The sequence below is a fragment of the Phallusia mammillata genome, chromosome 4 (assembly GCF_965637545.1).
Source record: "Phallusia mammillata chromosome 4, kaPhaMamm4.hap1.1, whole genome shotgun sequence".
Classification (NCBI taxonomy): Eukaryota; Metazoa; Chordata; class Ascidiacea; order Phlebobranchia; family Ascidiidae; genus Phallusia; species Phallusia mammillata.
Genome location: NC_137255.1, coordinates 31,296,580 through 31,315,749, shown reverse-complemented (window position 1 = coordinate 31,315,749; position 19,170 = coordinate 31,296,580). Strand labels below are relative to the sequence as shown.

General features: G+C 36.2%; 1 protein-coding gene across 6 annotated transcripts; it reads right to left on the bottom strand.

Annotated features, from left to right (window-relative positions):
• Positions 1-306: 306 nt before the first annotated feature.
• On the bottom strand, positions 307-18,142 carry LOC145222868 (uncharacterized). Of its 6 annotated transcripts, XM_080089094.1 has the most exons (11): positions 17,255-18,141; positions 16,422-16,579; positions 13,527-13,693; positions 12,883-12,989; positions 12,663-12,778; positions 10,801-10,939; positions 7,464-7,680; positions 6,580-6,890; positions 5,980-6,306; positions 5,422-5,560; positions 307-2,980 (listed from the first exon to the last, which is right to left on the bottom strand). In XM_080089094.1, the coding sequence occupies exons 9-10, from the start codon at positions 6,290-6,292 to the stop codon at positions 5,445-5,447; spliced, it is 429 nt and encodes a 142-aa protein (XP_079945220.1). In that variant the 5' UTR covers positions 6,293-6,306; positions 6,580-6,890; positions 7,464-7,680; positions 10,801-10,939; positions 12,663-12,778; positions 12,883-12,989; positions 13,527-13,693; positions 16,422-16,579; positions 17,255-18,141; the 3' UTR covers positions 307-2,980; positions 5,422-5,444. The 6 variants fall into 6 exon arrangements, with proteins under 6 accessions (XP_079945220.1, XP_079945218.1, XP_079945219.1 ...); XM_080089092.1 differs by having other exon boundaries at positions 12,663-12,989; XM_080089093.1 differs by having other exon boundaries at positions 12,683-12,989.
• Positions 18,143-19,170: the final 1,028 nt, after the last annotated feature.

Here is a 19,170-nt window from a genome sequence, read left to right as displayed (position 1 = left end):
ATGTTTAACTGTGATATAAAGTGATATAACCTTCGGTAGTTGCTAAAAAGTTATTTAAACAACTAATAACAGTTACCTCGTTCCTGTCATGATATTGTTGTGTCGCTGGTTTGCCGAGTCATCTTACTTTCAGAATCCAACCGCTCCATGGATCCGATCATCGTCGCTTCGTTATCCCGTCGTCTCCACTCCGCTGCAGACAAATCAACGATGCTTATACACACATCGTGCAACAAACATGGCGAGTGTCATACGGGTTTTGAAGTCGTACTGCTCCGACGTGTGACGTCATCGAATAGTGACCGCGTTCTGGTTCTCACTGGTGCTTCGGTTCCATTGGATCATGTTGCAATTCCCATTAGATGACATCATCAATGGTTGTGTCACATGCGTGAAAACAAAATAAAACTTATTACTAAATATTTTGATTTTATCGCGATACAAACAAACAAATAGTTTATGCGCGTAAAAACCCAGAACCTTGTTTGGTAAAATCCGCAAAAACAATATAGAGAGTCTGGCCAAACCCTCTATATTGTATAGTGCGGCGAAAAAAAATACAATAGAAATAAAAAGAATAAAAGTGAAGTGAAGTAAAGTAAAGTAAATAAAAATAGTAAACCAAGGTTCTGGGTTGGTCCCTAAACTTTAAACCGTGTTTTTATAACAACAAAATCCAGCAACAACGACGAACCTGTATAGCTTGGCTTCCTCCATCCGCTTCCAGCAACACGTGCTTTTAACGCAGCAAATCAGCTGTTTAACTTTTATATCAACCTCAGCGCCCCTGCAAGTCAGCTTTGGAGTCCCCAATTCTGCGCGCAAATTGCCTGCTTAATGTCACGTGTTTTGACCGACCAATCATCGCCTCGGAAAAAGATCCTTCAAACACCTGTAGTCCCAATCTTTCTGCCTGTGGAGTTTTCGGGCAACGATTAGTTAATCACTTTACCGCGCGTTTTTACCGAACATTCACCTCCTCAGGGACGAAACAACTCTTGGTTTACAAACAGTGGAAAGAAGTGACAACATAATCAAACACTGACTTGTGTCAGGTGATGTCACATAAACATAATTAGGACGGACTTGATTAAAATAAACATGTAACAGTCAGACACCGCATCAATATATTCAGGTCGTTCTTGTTGTGTTCCATCGGGAAAAAAAAGACTTAAAACCGTTATTAGGTTAAATCCAATTTGCTGGACAGGGTGGAACACAGGAATAGAATACATGAGAAACTTTGGCCCGCGACCTCATTTTTGTTAAGAAGCCCTCGAACTAAGCATTAAACATTTAATTTTCAGTTACTACGTCACCTTCACCAAATCTTCACACCTTGGCTCAAAGTGTAGAGAAACACCTTTACACAGGTGACCCACTGATAAGGAGGGAGACTACATAGATCCACGGAACATTGTCACTAGCAGCAATTTGCATGAACAATCTCGTCGTTTTCAACCAGCTGCGTTTTCAACTAGCTGCGTTTTCAACTAAATATAAAAGCAACAACAGTTTCAACTGGCTGCCTAACTATCGTTCGCATTGTTATGTCATTTGAAACTGCGTCTTCTTGTTTACAACCTTTTTGCGAAATCAACTACTCAGCTCGGAAACAAAGTGTCAAATACATTTGCAACATTTCACCATGAACAACACAAACACGTCTGCAAAGACGAAGTAGGTTATGTAGAAACAGTGGATGGAAATTTATTAAGTCTCCCAAAACCGGTTGCACGAAAAACGAAACATGTTACTTATACATGGTCAGCATGAAGCGGGTTTGCAAGCGAGCTTCGTACATTCAAGCGTGCTGATGTGTTGAAATACACGAGAAAATATCTTGTAGCTGGGTTGGTTATGGATGACTGCACAAAGCTTGTTTAAAACCCGCTTTAACACAACACTGCATCAAACTGCGAAATAATTTTGTGAACTTATACACGAAGGCACTGGGAGGTAGAAAAGCCAGATTTATAGATATGGCAAAATCTTGAAAAGGAAACATACCGACACTAGATGGAGCACTTTATGAGTTGACTGGATGAGAGGTGTGTAAATATTTTATTTGGCAACAAAAGTAACTTTTCCTTTAATAATTTTGACTTTTCTAAGTAGTGTTGTTTTGATATTTTGGATTTGACCTAAACCCGGGTTCAAGAAAATTTCTTCTTTTACAAATAAATCAGTAGTAGGAAAAAATGTAAACAAAAATATGCAAACAACAACTGTGCTTTGTTCACCGCCACTGAAGAAAAATGCTGCAAGTTGGAATAAATAACAAGGACTGAAAAAAAATTGCATAAATAAAGTTTTCAAACAACAAAAATATAGAATTCATAATTACAGAGAAACAAATTGAACGAAATAACTTCACAGCAATGATATTATCACGAGGTAGATGGATGTAGCTTGGTTCAAGTCAATTCTTAATTCCCAATTTATTGCATACCACAGTGATAAATTAACTAGTTTTAACTATTTGAGATTGTTGCAAGTTTAAATGTCATCACCATTAGTGTTAATATTTCAAAATGTGAAACTTTTAGACAGGGTTCAATTTTTTCCCCAGACACATTTTGTCGAAATTGATTTTGGTCAATACTAAGTTGAATTTACCAACACTTCTTGTGAATAACTCAAGCGATTTTCCCAACTAATAACAAACTAAAGTTTTGGAATTCAGTATGTAACAAAACAGAATTTGCAATTATTTGGAATCGTCCTATCACAGGAAAGTGTTTGTGCAAACTCCTTTTGTGACATCACACAGCGTCGCGCGACAATATTTTTCCACCATCAACCTGGGTATGGACGATATCAACCAAGCGATCAGAGTATTCTCGTAACAGGGAAACCACCGGTGAATTGTCACTGAGATTGTCCATTGAAATATGATTTGAATCGGTGACAATATTGAGGTCAGTAATGTTTTAGCCAACTTTTTAACACCGCGGTCATTACGATTTCCACAAAATTCCTACAAATAACATCAAAATATTGCAATTATTAAATTTGTACCGGCACCGGTCCGCGTCAACGTTTCGGCCGGTCCGCCAAATATATTACAATTTTATATCTCATTTGCAAAATGCAAGATGTTGAAGGCAGAGAAATCGTGTGGAAGTCAACGCTCTACTTCGCCTTGCAGAAACTTCATTAGAACCGCGTTTAACATGCATGATATCAAACAGACAGCAGTAAACTTCCCATTTAATCGAATTTTTCATACTTTTTTGATCTGCATATTTTTGTCGTGATGACATTTTGGGTTGATTTTGAAAGTCCACCGGGCCGCAAAATTATTTTTGAAAGTTTACCGGTCCGCAAACTTAAAAGGTTGAGAACCACTGGCTTAAAGAGTGTAAATTTGTAAAGTATATTTTATGACGGGCTTCAATTAAACAGCTTTAAAAACCTAAAGTGAAGAAAAAGGTGCAAAAACCAGGGGTTCCAGTACTTTGCCATAACACAAAACACTTGCTGTAAAAACTTGCATACCCGACACATTAAACCATCAATGCTCTGGTGGATAATATTGAAAATACCGTATAAAAGTGTGTGTGGGGGGGGGGGGGGGGGGGGGGGGAGGGGGGACAAAGAAAACTAGAAGGGTGGCTTCTAGCACATATTGCCCTTGCACATACACTATGATCTATTTTAAAACATAAATATATTTCCTATGCTTATTTTGTATTGGGTCCCATATTAGCCATCGTCTTTTATAACCTTGGTTGTTTCTGCAAGCAAAAACTCATGGGTCCCCACACATGCAAAGTTATAGATAATGCATTTCAATAGATAACAATGAGTAAGTTTGGTATTGTGAAGACAAACACAGTGATTGGTACTGTGCATATTTAAATATGCTATATGGAGTAAAAACAATTTAAATTAAAAAACTCATTTTAGGGGGCTAGTAGGATAACTAATGGAGGTTCAACACACACAAACTTAAAAGTAGGAAACCACAAAGACTCAATCAATAGTACTGCAAAATTTCAGTCCAATCTTCCAACGTTTAAAATTTCAACCACTAGAGGTGTTTTGAGCAACAACCGTTAATGTTTCTGACGTCAAAGGGCTGTTAACAACCCCCGAACTGCAATGGCGCAATAACGATAATTGGCATACTTTACAAGCTATCCAAATTTTAGCCAATTCTGACATTGTTTACAAACTCACCCCTTTTAGGGGGTAAATACTAGGGTTATCCGGACAAACAAAGTGGGATGCACATCTACATAACTATATCTACCATCTGTATAAGTTTCAGCCACATCCATCAAGCATTTGATAGAAAAACAAGTCGGACAAACTTCGGGGGAAAATACCCATTTTAGGGGGCTAGCGGGGTAAATACTGGGGTTATCAACAAAAACAAAGTGGGATGCACATCTACATAACTACATCTACCATCTGTGTAAATTTCAGCCGAATCCATCAAACATTTGATGGAAAAACGAGTCGGATAAACTTTGGGGGAAAATACCCATTTTAGGGGGCTAGCGGGGTAAATACTGGGGTTATCAACAAAAAACAAAGTGGGATGCACATCTACATAACTACATCTACCATCTGTATAAGTTTCAGCCACATCCATCAAGCATTTGATGGCAAAACGAGTCAGACAAACTTCGGGGGGGGGGGAACATTTTAGGGGGCTAGCGGGGTAAATACTGGGGTTATCAACAAAAACAAAGTGGGATGCACATCTACATAACTACATCTACCATATGTGTAAATTTCACCCAAATCCATCAAACATTTGATGGAAAAACGAGTCGGACAAACTTCGGGGGAAAAAATACTCATTTTAGGGGGCTAGCGGGGTAAATACTGGGGTTATCAACAAAAACAAAGTGGGATGCATATCTACATAACTATATCTACCATCTGTGTAAATTTCAGCCAAATCCATCAAACATTTGATAGAAAAACGAGTCGGACAAACTTTGGGAAGAAAAAAAAACAAGAAAAAAAAAGAAAAAAACAAGAAAAAACACACAAACATTTTGAGTAAAATTAATATGTGTCCCCTTCAGGGAAGGGGGGCCATAATAATCCATCAGTAAATCCAAGCTATGACTCAAATGTTGGTATGTATGTGTCCTTCTGCTACTTTGCAAGCCTGAAATAAGAATACAAAAAGTCATTTGTAAATGAAATCAAAGTTCAAAATGTATATGTGGCTTTGCCAAGCATATACTGGTCAAAAATATTTAGCCCCAAGGGTCAGCCTACACTTGCCTAAGAAAATTGGTTTCCAGGCCAAACATAAACAGCTTAGCAATGTGACTTAGTTGTTTTTAGAAACTGACAATGCCTATTACTTAGGTAAAATATATATGTCTAATAAAACGGTGGATGACTTGTTTTCAGTCTGTCACATATTTGTAAAGTTAAATCCCAACATCCCACCTTTTCTTTGTGTAATTTATCTCCTATTTCCCCAGTTCAGGTAAAGGTTTGTTGCTTAATAACCCTGACTCATCGTTGGACAACTGCTTCGTCACCCACTTTGACAGCAATGACTCATCAGTATTTTGTTGCTCAGCATCTGAAAAAGCAATTGTAAGTTCTTAAAGAGCCAAACAAAATAAATAAAAACCAGCAAAATGCATAAAAATGTTGACACAAAAATTAAATTTGCATAATGAAGTTTGTACTGATGTGTGTAATAAGAAAAACAATAAAGGAATCATAATATAAAAAAGTGTATTCTGAATGTCAATAAATATGATAATAGTAACATATCAAACCAGGCAAAACAGTGGTCATTCTGTTTAAATCAAGGAACAAAAATCAAGATACAAAAAAAGATTATAAGTTTAAATATGTGATAAAATAAAATTATTTCAGAAAACATAAATAATATCTTTCTTAATGCAGGATATTTTCTGGGATCATTACCAAAGCAACTCTAAAAACACCTAACTAACGGACAAATCATTTGAAAACCGCAGCAACAGACATTACCTGGATTGTTGTGAAATGTCAAAGTTGAAGGATCGTAAAACTCATCACTGAACGGGATGTCAACATTACCAGGAAGCACAGAATCATCGATTATTTCCAGTGTAAATTCGTCGTTTGTATCAAAATACGAGGTTTTATTCAAATCTGGACTTCCAGGCATGGAGGTGGCACCTTTCTGGGTTTGTTTGAGCTCTTCTGCCACCCGATGGCTGATTGTCCAGACAAATATGCAACAGTCGACAGATGCGGAGATTAAGTGAGAGTTGTGGTCGAAAGTGAGGGCAACCGCTACCTCTGAATGCCGGCTGATCATGCAAACACAATCTCCTGCGAGACAAACAAAAGATTCTTGTTAAAAATTTTAATTGGAAAAACAGTTGCAAATACATTAAAGCAATTTAAAAACTGATGCAGAAAAAATGCAAACTTGTAAAAGGCCAGTATTGTGAAATTCCTACCATGAGTAAATTTGCTAGACACACATTTAGTCATTTGACATGAATAAAACATGTTTGATTGAATTAAGTGGAAATACTTATTAATACTGCATAACTGCAAATTGCTTTTCAATTTTCTCAACAAATGCAAACCAACACTGACCTGTGGTGTACGGGAGGACATAGATGTTTTTATCAACACACGAGGTTGCAACAAGCGTTTTGCACCAAAGATGTCATATTCGGTTAAATTGCAGCTGCACACAACAAGCACTGAATCATCGATGAATAAAACCCACAGTTAGAATGGCTGGGTTTTAAATTTTGTGGATTTGCTTACTCAACAATGGCCATGTCAGCCATCGAGTGTTTCTCAATGTAATGTTGCTCTCGACTGATGTCAGTTTTGCCAGAATTGTTCATAACTGCACAGAAGTAGAGAGACTTGTCTGTTCCACAGCTCATTAGTCGATACTGCAATTACAAATCTGATTTAGACCAAGAATTGTCAGCATCAAGATTAAACAATTATGCTCTCTGTTAAACAACATAATGAGACTAAAACACAAAAATGGTGTGAAAACAAATGAAGCTGAAAACTGGACAGTTTCACTGTGACTGATATATATATATATATATGTGTGTGTATAATTAAGAAAGCTTAGGCAAAGTAAAAAGCAATGTACAAAGGAAGGTTCGGAAAAAAGTCAGATTTTCAAATGTTACATATTTGGTTCAAACAAAGGCAAATCACTTAAACGTGTGTGTTGCATTTGCCAAATTTAACCTTGTTAACTTGTATAATTTTATTCCAGCGTTTTAATACAGTTTATTGTAGTTCGTGTAAATGATACTAGTGCATTGAATTTACATTTTATGTCAACTGGATCGAAATAGCCACACCAGTGACAGTTTACCTCAGGAAACATTGTTGTCCAGATCACAATAAAAAATTATAAAAGACTTGGATTAGATATTCTAGAATTGAAACAACTATTCTAGAATACCTACTTATACTAGTTTCAACTCCCCTACATGACAGTTTACCTCATGATCTCGGTTTGCAAACTTCATGGCAGTGACGGCAGCAGAATGATCAGCTATCGTGTTGGACGGAATATAATCATCAGTGAACATGTGAACACATCGATCTCTACTCGCGCTTGCAAGCATCGAACCACAGTGAGAATAATCCATGCTTAATATATCCCCGTCGTGTGACGAAATAAATGATATCCTCTTAAACGTCATAAGGTCGTACACACTAAAAACAAATGATTGGTTGTCATAAAAAACACAAAACTACTTAGTCTTAAGGATTACAAAAGAACAAATCAAAAATAACAACTCAAAACCAAATTCCAAATTTACTGTGGCTTGGAAAAACAAGCTAAAATAGGTGCAGCCTAGAAACCAGCGATGAAATTACTGATGCATATTTATGATAAAGAGTGTTTAAATTGTATGCAGAATTCCCTAAAGTGCCCAGGCATAAAGATGACTACAAATTGAATTAGGAAGTATGTTGAATACATACTGCTGGATACTCCCACTCCTGTCACCAACCGCATGTGTTTCACTCCTGTCGCCAACCGCATGTACACCATGCAAAACAACACTGACCGATCTAGAAGAAAACTTTATTCACGCCAAAAACATGCAACAAAATTTTGAACACAAACGAAAACATACAAAATAGGATCCACTAAAATAAGACATTTCATTCACTGAAAGCATGCCGTCTACAAAACACGCCTTCTATTAAAACTATTTCAGCAACCTTACTGTCTGAATCGATGCAATGTCAAATATTTTCAAGCAGACAGGTTTCTGAAATAGGACACACATGAACAAATACAGCAATTAGACTACAACTAGAAGGGTGGCTTAGCACATATTGCCCTTGCACATACACTATGATCTATTTTAAAACATAAATATATTTCCTATGCTTATTTTGTATTGGGTCCCATATTAGCCATCGTCTTTTATAACCTTGGTTGTTTCTGCAGGCAAAAACTCATGGGTCCCCACACATGCAAAGTTGAAAATAATGCAATTCAATAGATAACAATTAAAAAAAAAACTGACCCATTTTAGGGGGCTAGTAGGTTAACTAATGGGGTCCGACACACAAACTAAAAAAATAGGAAACCTCAATGACTCAATCAATAGTAGTGCAAAATTTCAGCCCAAACCGCCAATGTTAAAAATTTCGACCACTAGAGGTGTTTTGAGCAACAACCATTAATGTTTCTTACGTCATAGGGCAACAACCCCCGAACTGCAATGGCGCAAAAACGTCCACCAAGCAACCCACAAAGTCACAAATGAGTAACTTACAACTGGTTGCCCTTGTAATAATGAGTAACTTACAACTGGTTGCCCTTGTAATACTATTGTGCCACAGAAATCTTTTGTTTGTGGTGCCCAGTAACATACAAATAAGTTTTACACTTTGGGGGCCTATGGGGTAAATGTTAGGGCTACAAGGTTGAACACAACAATTGACACCTATAAATGGCATACAAACTATACCAATTTTAGCCAATTCTGACATTGTTTGCAAATTCACCCCTTTTAGGGGGCTAGCGGGGTAAATACTAGGGTTATCAACAAAAACAAAGTGGTATGCACATCTACATAACTACATCTACCATCTGTGTAAATTTCAGCCAAATCCATTAAACATTTGATGGAAAAACAAGTCGGACAAACTTCGGGGGAAAAATACCCATTTTAGGGGGCTAGCGGGGTAAATACTGGGGTTATCAACAAAAACAAAATGGGATGCACATTTACATAACTACATCTACCATCTGTATAAGTTTCAGCCACATCCATCAACCATTTGATGGCAAAACGAGTCGGACAAACTTTGGGGGAAAATACCCATTTTAGGGGGCTAGCGGGGTAAATACTACAGTTATTCGGACAAACAAAGTGGGATGCACATCTACATAACTACATTTACCATCTGTTTAAGTTTCAGCCACATGCATCAACCATTTGATGGCAAAACGAGTCGGACAAACTTCGGGGGAAAATACCCATGTTAGGGGGCTAGCGGGGTAAATACTGGGGTTATCAACAAAAACAAAGTGGGATGCACATCTACATAACTACATCTACCATCTGTGTAAATTTCAGCCAAATCCATCAAACATTTGATCGAAAAACGAGTCGGACAAACTTCGGGGAAAAATACCTATTTTAGGGGGCTAGCGGGGTAAATACTGGGGTTATCAACAAAAACAAAGTGGTATGCACATCTACATAACTACATCTACCATCTGTGTAAATTTCAGCCAAATCCATCAAACATTTGATGGACAAACGAGTCGGACAAACTTCGGGGGAAAAATACCCATTTTAGGGGGCTAGCGGGGTAAATACTGGGGGTATCAACAAAAACAAAATGGGATGAACATCTACATAACTACATCTACCATCTGTGTTAATTTCAGCCAAATCCATCAAGGATTTGATGGAAAAACGAGTCGGACAAACTTTGGGTAGAAGAAAAACAAAGAAAAAAAACAAAAACATTTTGAGTAAAATCAATGTGTGTCCCCTTCAGGGAAGGGGACCCATAAATACAAAGTAGAAACAACTTAAACAATTGGTGCAGAAAACATAGGGTTCTATATCTACATAAGTTAGCCTGTTTGAATCAAAACATAAAAATAACAGCTTGAATTTAAATGTAACATGTCTTATCAAATGTTAACTTCTGAGACCAACACATTACACCAAAAATGAAAAACGGAAAGACACAATCCCAGTACTATACGCACACATGGCTTAAAGAGTGTAAATTTGTAAAGTAGATTTTATGACGGGCTTCCAGTACTTTGCCATAACACAAAACACTTGCTGTAAAAAATCGCATACCCGACACATTAAACCATCAATGCTCTGGTGGATAATCTTGAAATTACCGTAAAAACCTAAATACCTTATAAAAGTGTGTGTGTGGGGGAATACAAAAAGACATTTAGAAATGAAATCAAAGTTCAGAATGTATATGTGGCTTTGCCAAGCATATACTGGTCAAAAATATTTAGCCCCAAGGGTCAGCCTACACTTGCCTAAGAAAATTGGTTTCCAGGCCAAACATAAACAGCTTAGCAATGTGACTTAGTTGTTTTTAAAAACTGACAATAAAAATATTTAGCCCCAAGGGTCAGCCTACACTTGCCTAAGAAAATTGGTTTCCAGGCCAAACATAAACAGCTTAGCAATGTGACTTAGTTGTTTTTAAAAACTGACAATGTCTATTACTTGGGTGAAATATATGTCTAAATAAACCGGTGGATGACTTCAGACTTGTCAAAGTTTTCAGTCTGTCACATATTTGTAAAGTTAAATCCCAACATCTCACCTTTTCTTTGTGTAATTTATCTCCTATTTCCCCAGTTCAGGTAAAGGTTTGTTGCTTAATAACCCTGACTCATCGTTGGACAACTGCTTAGTCACCCACTTTGACAACAATGACTCATCAGTATTTTGTTGCTCAGCATCTGAAAAAGCAATTGTAAGTTCTTAAAGAGCCAAACAAAATAAATAAAAACCAGCAAAATGCATAAAAATGTTGACACTTCTTTAAAAACTAGAAGGGTGGCTTAGCACATTTTGTCATTGCCTATACACTATAACCTATTTTAAAACATTCATATATTTCCTCTGCTTATTTTATATTGGGTCCCACATTATCCAGCGTCTTTTATAACCTTAGTTGTTTCTGCAGGCAGAAACTCATGGGTCCCCACACATGCAAAGTTAAAAATAATGCATTTCAAGAGATAACCATGAGAAAGTCGGGTGTTGTAAGGTAAAACACAGTGATCAGCACTGGGCTTAAATAATAATACTATGAAACCACAATAATTCAATCAATAGTACTACAAAATTTGAGCCCAATCCGCCAATGTTTAAAGGTTTGACCACTAGAGGTGTTTTGAGCAACAACCATTAATGCTTCTGACTACATAGGGCTGTTAACAACCCCCTAACTGCCATGCCACAAAAACGTCCAACAAGCAACCCACAAACACAAGTAACACACAACTGGTTGCCCTTGTAACACTATTGGGCCACAGAAATCTTTCGTTTGTGGTGCCCAATAACATACAAATACGTTTTACACTTTGGGGGCTAGTGGGGTGAATGTTGGGGCTACAGGGTTGAACACAACAATCAACACCTATAAATGGCCTCTTCTTCAAGCTATCCAAATTTCAGCCCATTCCAACACTGTTTAAAACCTCACCCATTTTAAGGGTTAACAGGGTAAATACTGGGGTTATCAACACAAACAAAGTGGGAAGCACATCTACATAACTATCTTTACCATATGTGTAAGTTTCATCCGAATCCATTAAACATTTGATGGCAAAACGAGTCGGACAAACTTTGCGGGGTAAAAAAACATTTTAGGGGGCTAGCGGGGTAAGTACTGGGGTTATCAACACAAACAAAGTGGGATGCACATCTACATAACTATATCTACCATCTGTGCAAATTTCACCCAAATCCATCATACATTTGATGGAAAAAAGAGTCGGACAAACTATGGGTGAAAAAAAAACATTTTAGGGGGCTAGCGGGATAAATAGTGGGGTTATCATCACAAACCAAGTGGGATGCACATCTACATAACTATATCTACCATCTGTGCAAATTTCACCCAAATCCATTAAACATTTGATGGAAAAACGAGTCGGACAAATTTTGGGTGAAAAAAAACATTTTAGGGGGCTAGCGGGGTAAATACTGGGGTTATCAACAAAAACAAAGTGGGATGCACATCTACATAACTATATCTACCATCTGTGTAAATTTCATCGAAATCCAAACATTTCATGGAAAAACGAGTCGGACAAACTTTGGGGAGAAAAAAAAAAGAAGAAAAACAAAACAAAACAATTTGAGTAAAATCAATATGCGTCCCCTTCAGGGAAGGGGACCCATAATTAAATTTGCATAATGAAGTTTGTACTGATGTGTGTAATAAGAAAAACAATAAAGGAATCATAATATAAAAAAAGTGTATTCTGAATGTCAATAAATATGATAATAGTAACATATCAAACCAGGCAAAACAGTGGTCATTCTGTTTAAATCAAGGAACAAAAATCAAGATACAAAAAAAGATTATAAGTTTAAATATGTGATAAAATAAAATTATTTCAGAAAACATCAATAATATCTTTCTTAATGCAGGATATTTTCTGGGATCATTACCAAAGCAACTCTACAAACACCTCAACTAACGGAGAAATGCAACGTGCTTCAACCGATGTTTTAGTGTCCGTGGAGTGTTTCTCCATACTTTCCAATAGAATTGTGTGTTTCAGAACCTACAAATATTTAATAACTAACTTATTGCTCGTTCAATACATATATCCTACAAACAGCCACAATATATAATATTCTTATTGTTCGTCCAATACATATATCCTACAAACTGCCACAATATATAAGGTGTTTGGTCTTCGATTTTCCAAATCCTGACTCTGCCGTCATTTGAACACGAAACAAAACAGCTGACTCAGCACAATCAGGAAGAGTCTGCAAAAAACACCATAAGGAAGAAACTATTATTACATGTAAACAGGGTTTTGTGCCCCAGTGATTTAAATCAGTGGCAAAAACAAAACAAGAATTTGACTAAATAAATTAAATCAGAAAGACTTTTCTGAATTTGGTTTACATTTATAATTCCACTGTTATAATTAGTGTGGAGCAGACAATTTACACTCATGAGACATGATTACAGCAGCTGACATTACAACATTTCATTCATTTGCAGCCACTACTGATGATATTTGAATAGTTATAGTATGTCTATTGACATAAGCTTATCTACTTTTTGTTATGAATTATGTTATGATCTCCATGGATGTGAGGGGTACAGAAACTGACGATGCTTTTTTTGAGCACATTCAACATTTAAAAAAAATGATCAGTCGCTGTTTTTCAGTATTTTGGATATCAACAAGCAGTGTGTCCCAATTAATAAGATTTATTGTTTACAATTGTCTTTTGTGGTGAAATATAATTTTTTTAGTGATGTAACTTCAATATATGTATGTTGCAAAGACAAACCTTGATATCCCAGACACACGAGCTATGGAACCTGGAAAGTGGAAACTGAAGTGACATTTGGTTTTTCAAAATCCATCACATCAGTTATAGCAAGTGAGTGATCAGAAAATACAAGATGCAGCCACATGTTGTAGACATCTACTGACGTCGCAAGCACTTCATAACCTCTGCAAAAATCCAATTGTCAGTTCAAAATAATTAATGTAAAAATATATTAAACAATATGCATGGATCTGTTCATAAATTTAGTCATAAAAATAACAGCTCAAATAGACGTAAATGCAACATGGTTTATTATTTTATAACTGCTTCTGCAAATGCTCATGTGAGGAACGTGACAGGCAAAAGAAAAATAGCACCCAGTCTTGTCATAATTTGGGCTGGAGTAGAAGACATGTTTTGGATATCATTCTCTCTGTTGCACTTTAGATCTTTGGATTGCGTTTATTATTAATCCTCTAGAAATCTAACAAAACATAAGGTACACGGTAAATTCGTAAATAAAATCGCATAAGGTCGAAAACCTTCTTAGTAAACTGTATAACAGGGTCATCGGCAACGACGTTTCCAACTTAAATTGAAACTCAAAACTTTCAGAATATAATTCCAAAACCGAGTTACCAAACGATTTTGTCTTTAATCTTCATAATTTGGCGACAAAACGACCAAAAACAGTCTCAATCAACTTTGAAGATAAAAAAATTCGCCACGTCTGTTTACAAACAGCTGATTGATGATGCAATGTTTATTTTCACAGTTGTTCAATAAATATGTTTCGCGCTCAATAATTTTAGGAAATAAATGCACATTAACGAACTTCTGAACTTGCAATTCCATCGAGGCGTAAAAGTTGAACTTGTAAATCACTTTTGCAGCAAAAAGACGCAATCTACTATCGTTCTTGGACCAATGAAACGTTACTTCTTTATTTGAGTTTGCATTCGGCAAAAGGTCATCACGCAGTCAAATTTTTATGAAAAAGAATTTATTACCCATTCATTGGCACAAAACAAAACCGGAGATAGCCAGCAATAGCTCAATTTCGGCACTGGAAACTTCTGAAAAAATGTTACGTCATAACTAAACACTGAAATCATAGTTGGCAAACTTATGAATTATTGCGTCACCTTAATTAGATTCAGAAAACTTTACCAATAAAGTTATTAAACAACTGCGGTAAATTAAAACACAAAATATTATTCCAAAAGTGCAATTTTTTCCCCAAATTCATAACAAAGTATTTTTTTATGACCAAATTTCCACAAAAAGCTTGTCAACAAACATTTTTTGACAAATCTCAACGTTTACATGTGATTTTATGGATTCCTTTTATTCTATGTTTAAATAAATCTCTGTTTGCCTTCTCAAGTAACAACACAAACATAATAAAGAGATACTTTACAAAATGCAAAACAACACTGATCAATCTAGAAGAAAACTTTATTCACGCCAAAAACATGCAACAGAATTTTGAACACAAGCGAAAACATACAAAATAGGATCCACTAAAATAAGACATTTCATTCACTGAAAGCATGCCGTCTACAAAACACACCTTCTATTAAAACTATTTCAGCAACCTTACTGTCTGAGGCGATGCAATGTCAAATATTTTCAAGCAAGCAGGTTTGTGAAATGAAAACATAGGGTTTCTATATCTACATAAGTTAGCCTGTTTGAATCAAAACATAAAAATAACAGCTTGAATTTAAATGTAACATGTCTTATCAAATGTTAACTTCTGAGACCAACACATTACACCAAAAATGAAAAACGGAAAGACACAATCCCAGTACTATACGCACACATGGCTTAAAGAGTGCAAATTTGTAAAGTAGATTTTATGACGGGCTTCCAGTACTTTGCCATAACACAAAACACTTGCTGTAAAAAATCGCATACCCGACACATTAAACCATCAATGCTCTGGTGGACAATCTTGAAAATACCGTAAAAACCTAAATACCTTATAAAAGTGTGTGTGTGGGGGAATACAAAAAGACATTTAGAAATGAAATCAAAGTTCAAAATGTATATGTGGCTTTGCCAAGCATATACTGGTCAAAAATATTTAGCGGCAAGGGTCAGCCTACACTTGCCTAAGAAAATTGGTTTCCAGGCCAAACATAAACAGCTTAGCAATGTGACTTAGTTACAAGCAACAAATTATGTATGCCATTCTAGTCTATCACCCTGGTTTCAAACATTTCATAATGACAAAAAACTCACTATCATGGTAATGGATCATTTGCAAAAATATTCAAACCTAAAACCATTGCTTTTTTAATGTCCTCATAGACCAGGGATGGCGAACCACTGACCAGTCACGAAGTGACCCGTCACGTGAATTTCAGTGACCCACTTGTAGTTTTTTTAGTGACCCAAATTTAAATATTCATGCGAATCCTTGTTTTCACACATGAATTTGGTAAAATCAAGTGCCAGGAATCGTATTAGCTCGGATATGACTGCTGCGTGTATTAAGCTGAAAACTATCTAGGATTGTAAGACTTGCAGAGAAGATGCAGCAACAAGCTTCTCATTGACATTGACATGTAATAAAATAAGTGACCCACTTTGTTTTCTTTCCGAATTATAATCTCATGTATGACCCATTCAACTGAAAAGGTTCTCCATCCATGTTATAGACCAAAGTAAATACTAGGGAATGGCCGCACTGAGCCAGAACCAGAGTACTTGCTACCGAGAACTGCTTATTTTGGTGCTTGGTGCTTGGCCGAGCAGTTGCACAAACTCACCCGAGCATTAAATTTGCATATATATGCCCATGCATACAAAACTAGTGTTCGAAAGGGTATCCAAAAACAAAAATCACTATAAAGGATTAGAATACAAACAAAACATGTAGGTGTCATTTACAGTATATATAGTTACCTTGCATAGCTGTTCGAAATTGCAAGGACAACATTTTTGCGTGCATACGCTGGTGGATACTTCTAAACATGCGAATTTATTGCAATGATTCCTTCCACCTCCTGCATCCAGCAAAGACAACAGCTCACATGGAAAGCGAATTGAACTTATGTGGCCACCTGCAACATATACAAAGAGTAGTAGATAAAGCAAACAAAAAATGTTTAGCGAGAAAATGTGTTATGGTACTATTCGTCAAAGATCCACCAAGGACCCTCTAAAATATTTGAGGACACTGGTTGAAGAACCTACATGTGCCAAGAAACACTCAACTAATGATTTTTACCATGAATAAATTAATCTGCCTTACAATGCATGGTATGTACCTACAGCCCCATCGTCTAACTGTGTCAAAAATTATTATATACATACACATTTTTGCTTGCTACTGAGGCTTTTACTGATACCGGGCTCTCTGTCATCAAAAAGTCAACCAGCAGTATCATGTCTCATTCGAAGAGCTTTATAGTGGAGAAGAGTATGCTACTCCAAACCATGTAGCATATACATTAAAAAAAAGTCTTGTACTGCATTTGGCACACACCTTTTTTCCCGGTACAATGTTTAAATTGTTTTTACAAGTTTGGTAACATTCCCAAGTGATAGGACGTATATTACGATTTTTGACTGGTATACTGTGGACTTAAAAAGGATCACAACACTTCTTCTGCAAGGAAGGGTGCTGACCAATGTAATTGTACTTGTGGAAATACATGCGTTCTCCAAACAACATTCATTACCCTTATCAGCAGCAACTCGCTCTTTATCTGTTAGAGAGTCAATTGGTAAAATACCTTGTTTTTGTGTTGGATATGTCTTTTTGTGGCATTCAGTATCCAGTGAGACACCTACACTACACTTTTGCATCTTAACAACTTTTAATCACAAAATAGGGCACATAAAATATAGATAATAGAAGCAGTATCACAAAAATATCTGAAAAATGAACCTGTTTTTTATTATGACCCTGCTTCAAACAAATTACAAAAGGCAAGCACAAAATGAAGAACAAGTAAGGTACTCAACAAGAGCTTTCATTTGAGCTATTACTCAACTTTCTAGCTAGTGCGCTCTTCAAGATATGAGCTTTAAAAGTTGTCGTTACACATGAATGCACATTCGCATACCCCCAAACTGAACCCCATGTTTTTTAAAAACATGAAAAACTGTAATGAGGTGATTGAGATGCTGAATGTTGTTTCAAAGTCTTGGATTAGAAAGAAAAACAGCCTCAGCCTTTCAAGCCCATCAGCTCCATCTTGGCCCGACAGTGGTATGAGGAACGTGACAGGCAAAAGAAAAATAGAACCCAATCATGTCATAATTTGGGCTGGAGTAGAAGACATGTTTTGGATATCATTCTCTCGTTGCACTTTAGATCTTTGGATTGCGTTTATTATTAATCCTCTAGAAATCTAACACAACATAAGGTACACGGTAAATTCGTAAATAAAATCGCATAAGGCCCAAAACCTTCTTAGTAAACTGTAAAACAGGGTCATCGGCAACGACGTTTCCAACTAAAATTGAAACTCAAAACTTTCAGAATATAATTCCAAAACCGAGTTACCAAACGATTTTGTCTTTAATCTTCATAATTTGGCGACAAAACGACCAAAAACAGTCTCAATCAACTTTGAAGATAAAAATTTTCGCCACGTCTGTTTACAAACAGCTGATTAATGACGCATTGTTTATTTTCACAGTTGTTCAATAAATATGTTTCGCGCTCAACATTTTTCGAAAATAAATGCATATTAACGAACTCCTGAACTTGCTATTCCATCGAGGCGTAAAAGTTGAACTTGTAAATCACTTTTGCAGCAAAAAGACGCACTACTATCGTTCTTAGGCCAATGAAACGGCACTTCTTTATTTGAGTTTGCATTCGGCAAAACGTCATCACGCGATCAATTTTTTCAAAAAAGAATTTATTACCCATTCATTGGCACAAAACAAAATCGGACATAGCAAGTAGTAGCTCAATTTCGGCACTGGAAACTTCTGAAAAATGTTACGTCATAACTAAACACTGAAATCATATTTGCCAAACTCATGAATTATTGCGTCACGTTAATTAGATTCAGAAAACTTCACTAATAAAGTTTTTCAACAACTGCGGAAAATTAAAACACAAAATATTATTCTAACTCCAAAAGTGCAATTTTTTCCCCAAATTCATGCCGCAATTGATAACAAAGTATTTTTTATGGTATCACTTTTCATGACATGGTCGTTAGTGCGTGACCAAATTTCCACAAAAAGCTTGTAAACAAACATTTTTGACAAATCTCAACGGTTACATGTGATTTTATGGATTCCTTTGATTCTATGTTTAAATCAATCTCTACCTGCCTTCTCAAGAAACAACGCAAACATAATCAAGAGATACTTTACAAAATGCAAAACAACACTGACCGATCTAGAAGAAAACTTTATTCACGCCAAAAACATGCAACAGAATTTTGAACACAAGCGAAAACATACAAAATAGTATCGACTAAAAAATGACATTTCATTTACTGGAAGCATGCCTTCTACAAAACACACCTTCTATTAAAACTATTTCAGCAACCTTACTGTCTGAAGCGATGCAATGTCAAATATTTTCAAGCAGGCAGGTTTGTGAAATCAAGGGACACACAAATGAACATATACAGCAATTAGACTACAAATACAAAGTAGAAACAACAATTGGTGCTGAAAGGAT

What these genes read in the sequence shown, in the direction of transcription:
- LOC145222868 (XM_080089097.1), bottom strand. Translation starts at nt 6,292, where the DNA reads ATGATCAGCCGGCATTCAGAGGTAGCGGTTGCCCTCACTTTCGACCAC. An exon ending in GACATTTCACAACAATCCAG is followed by an intron (nt 5,561 to 5,979) that starts GTAATGTCTGTT and finishes TTGCTTTTTCAG; the next exon opens with ATGCTGAGCAACAAAATACT.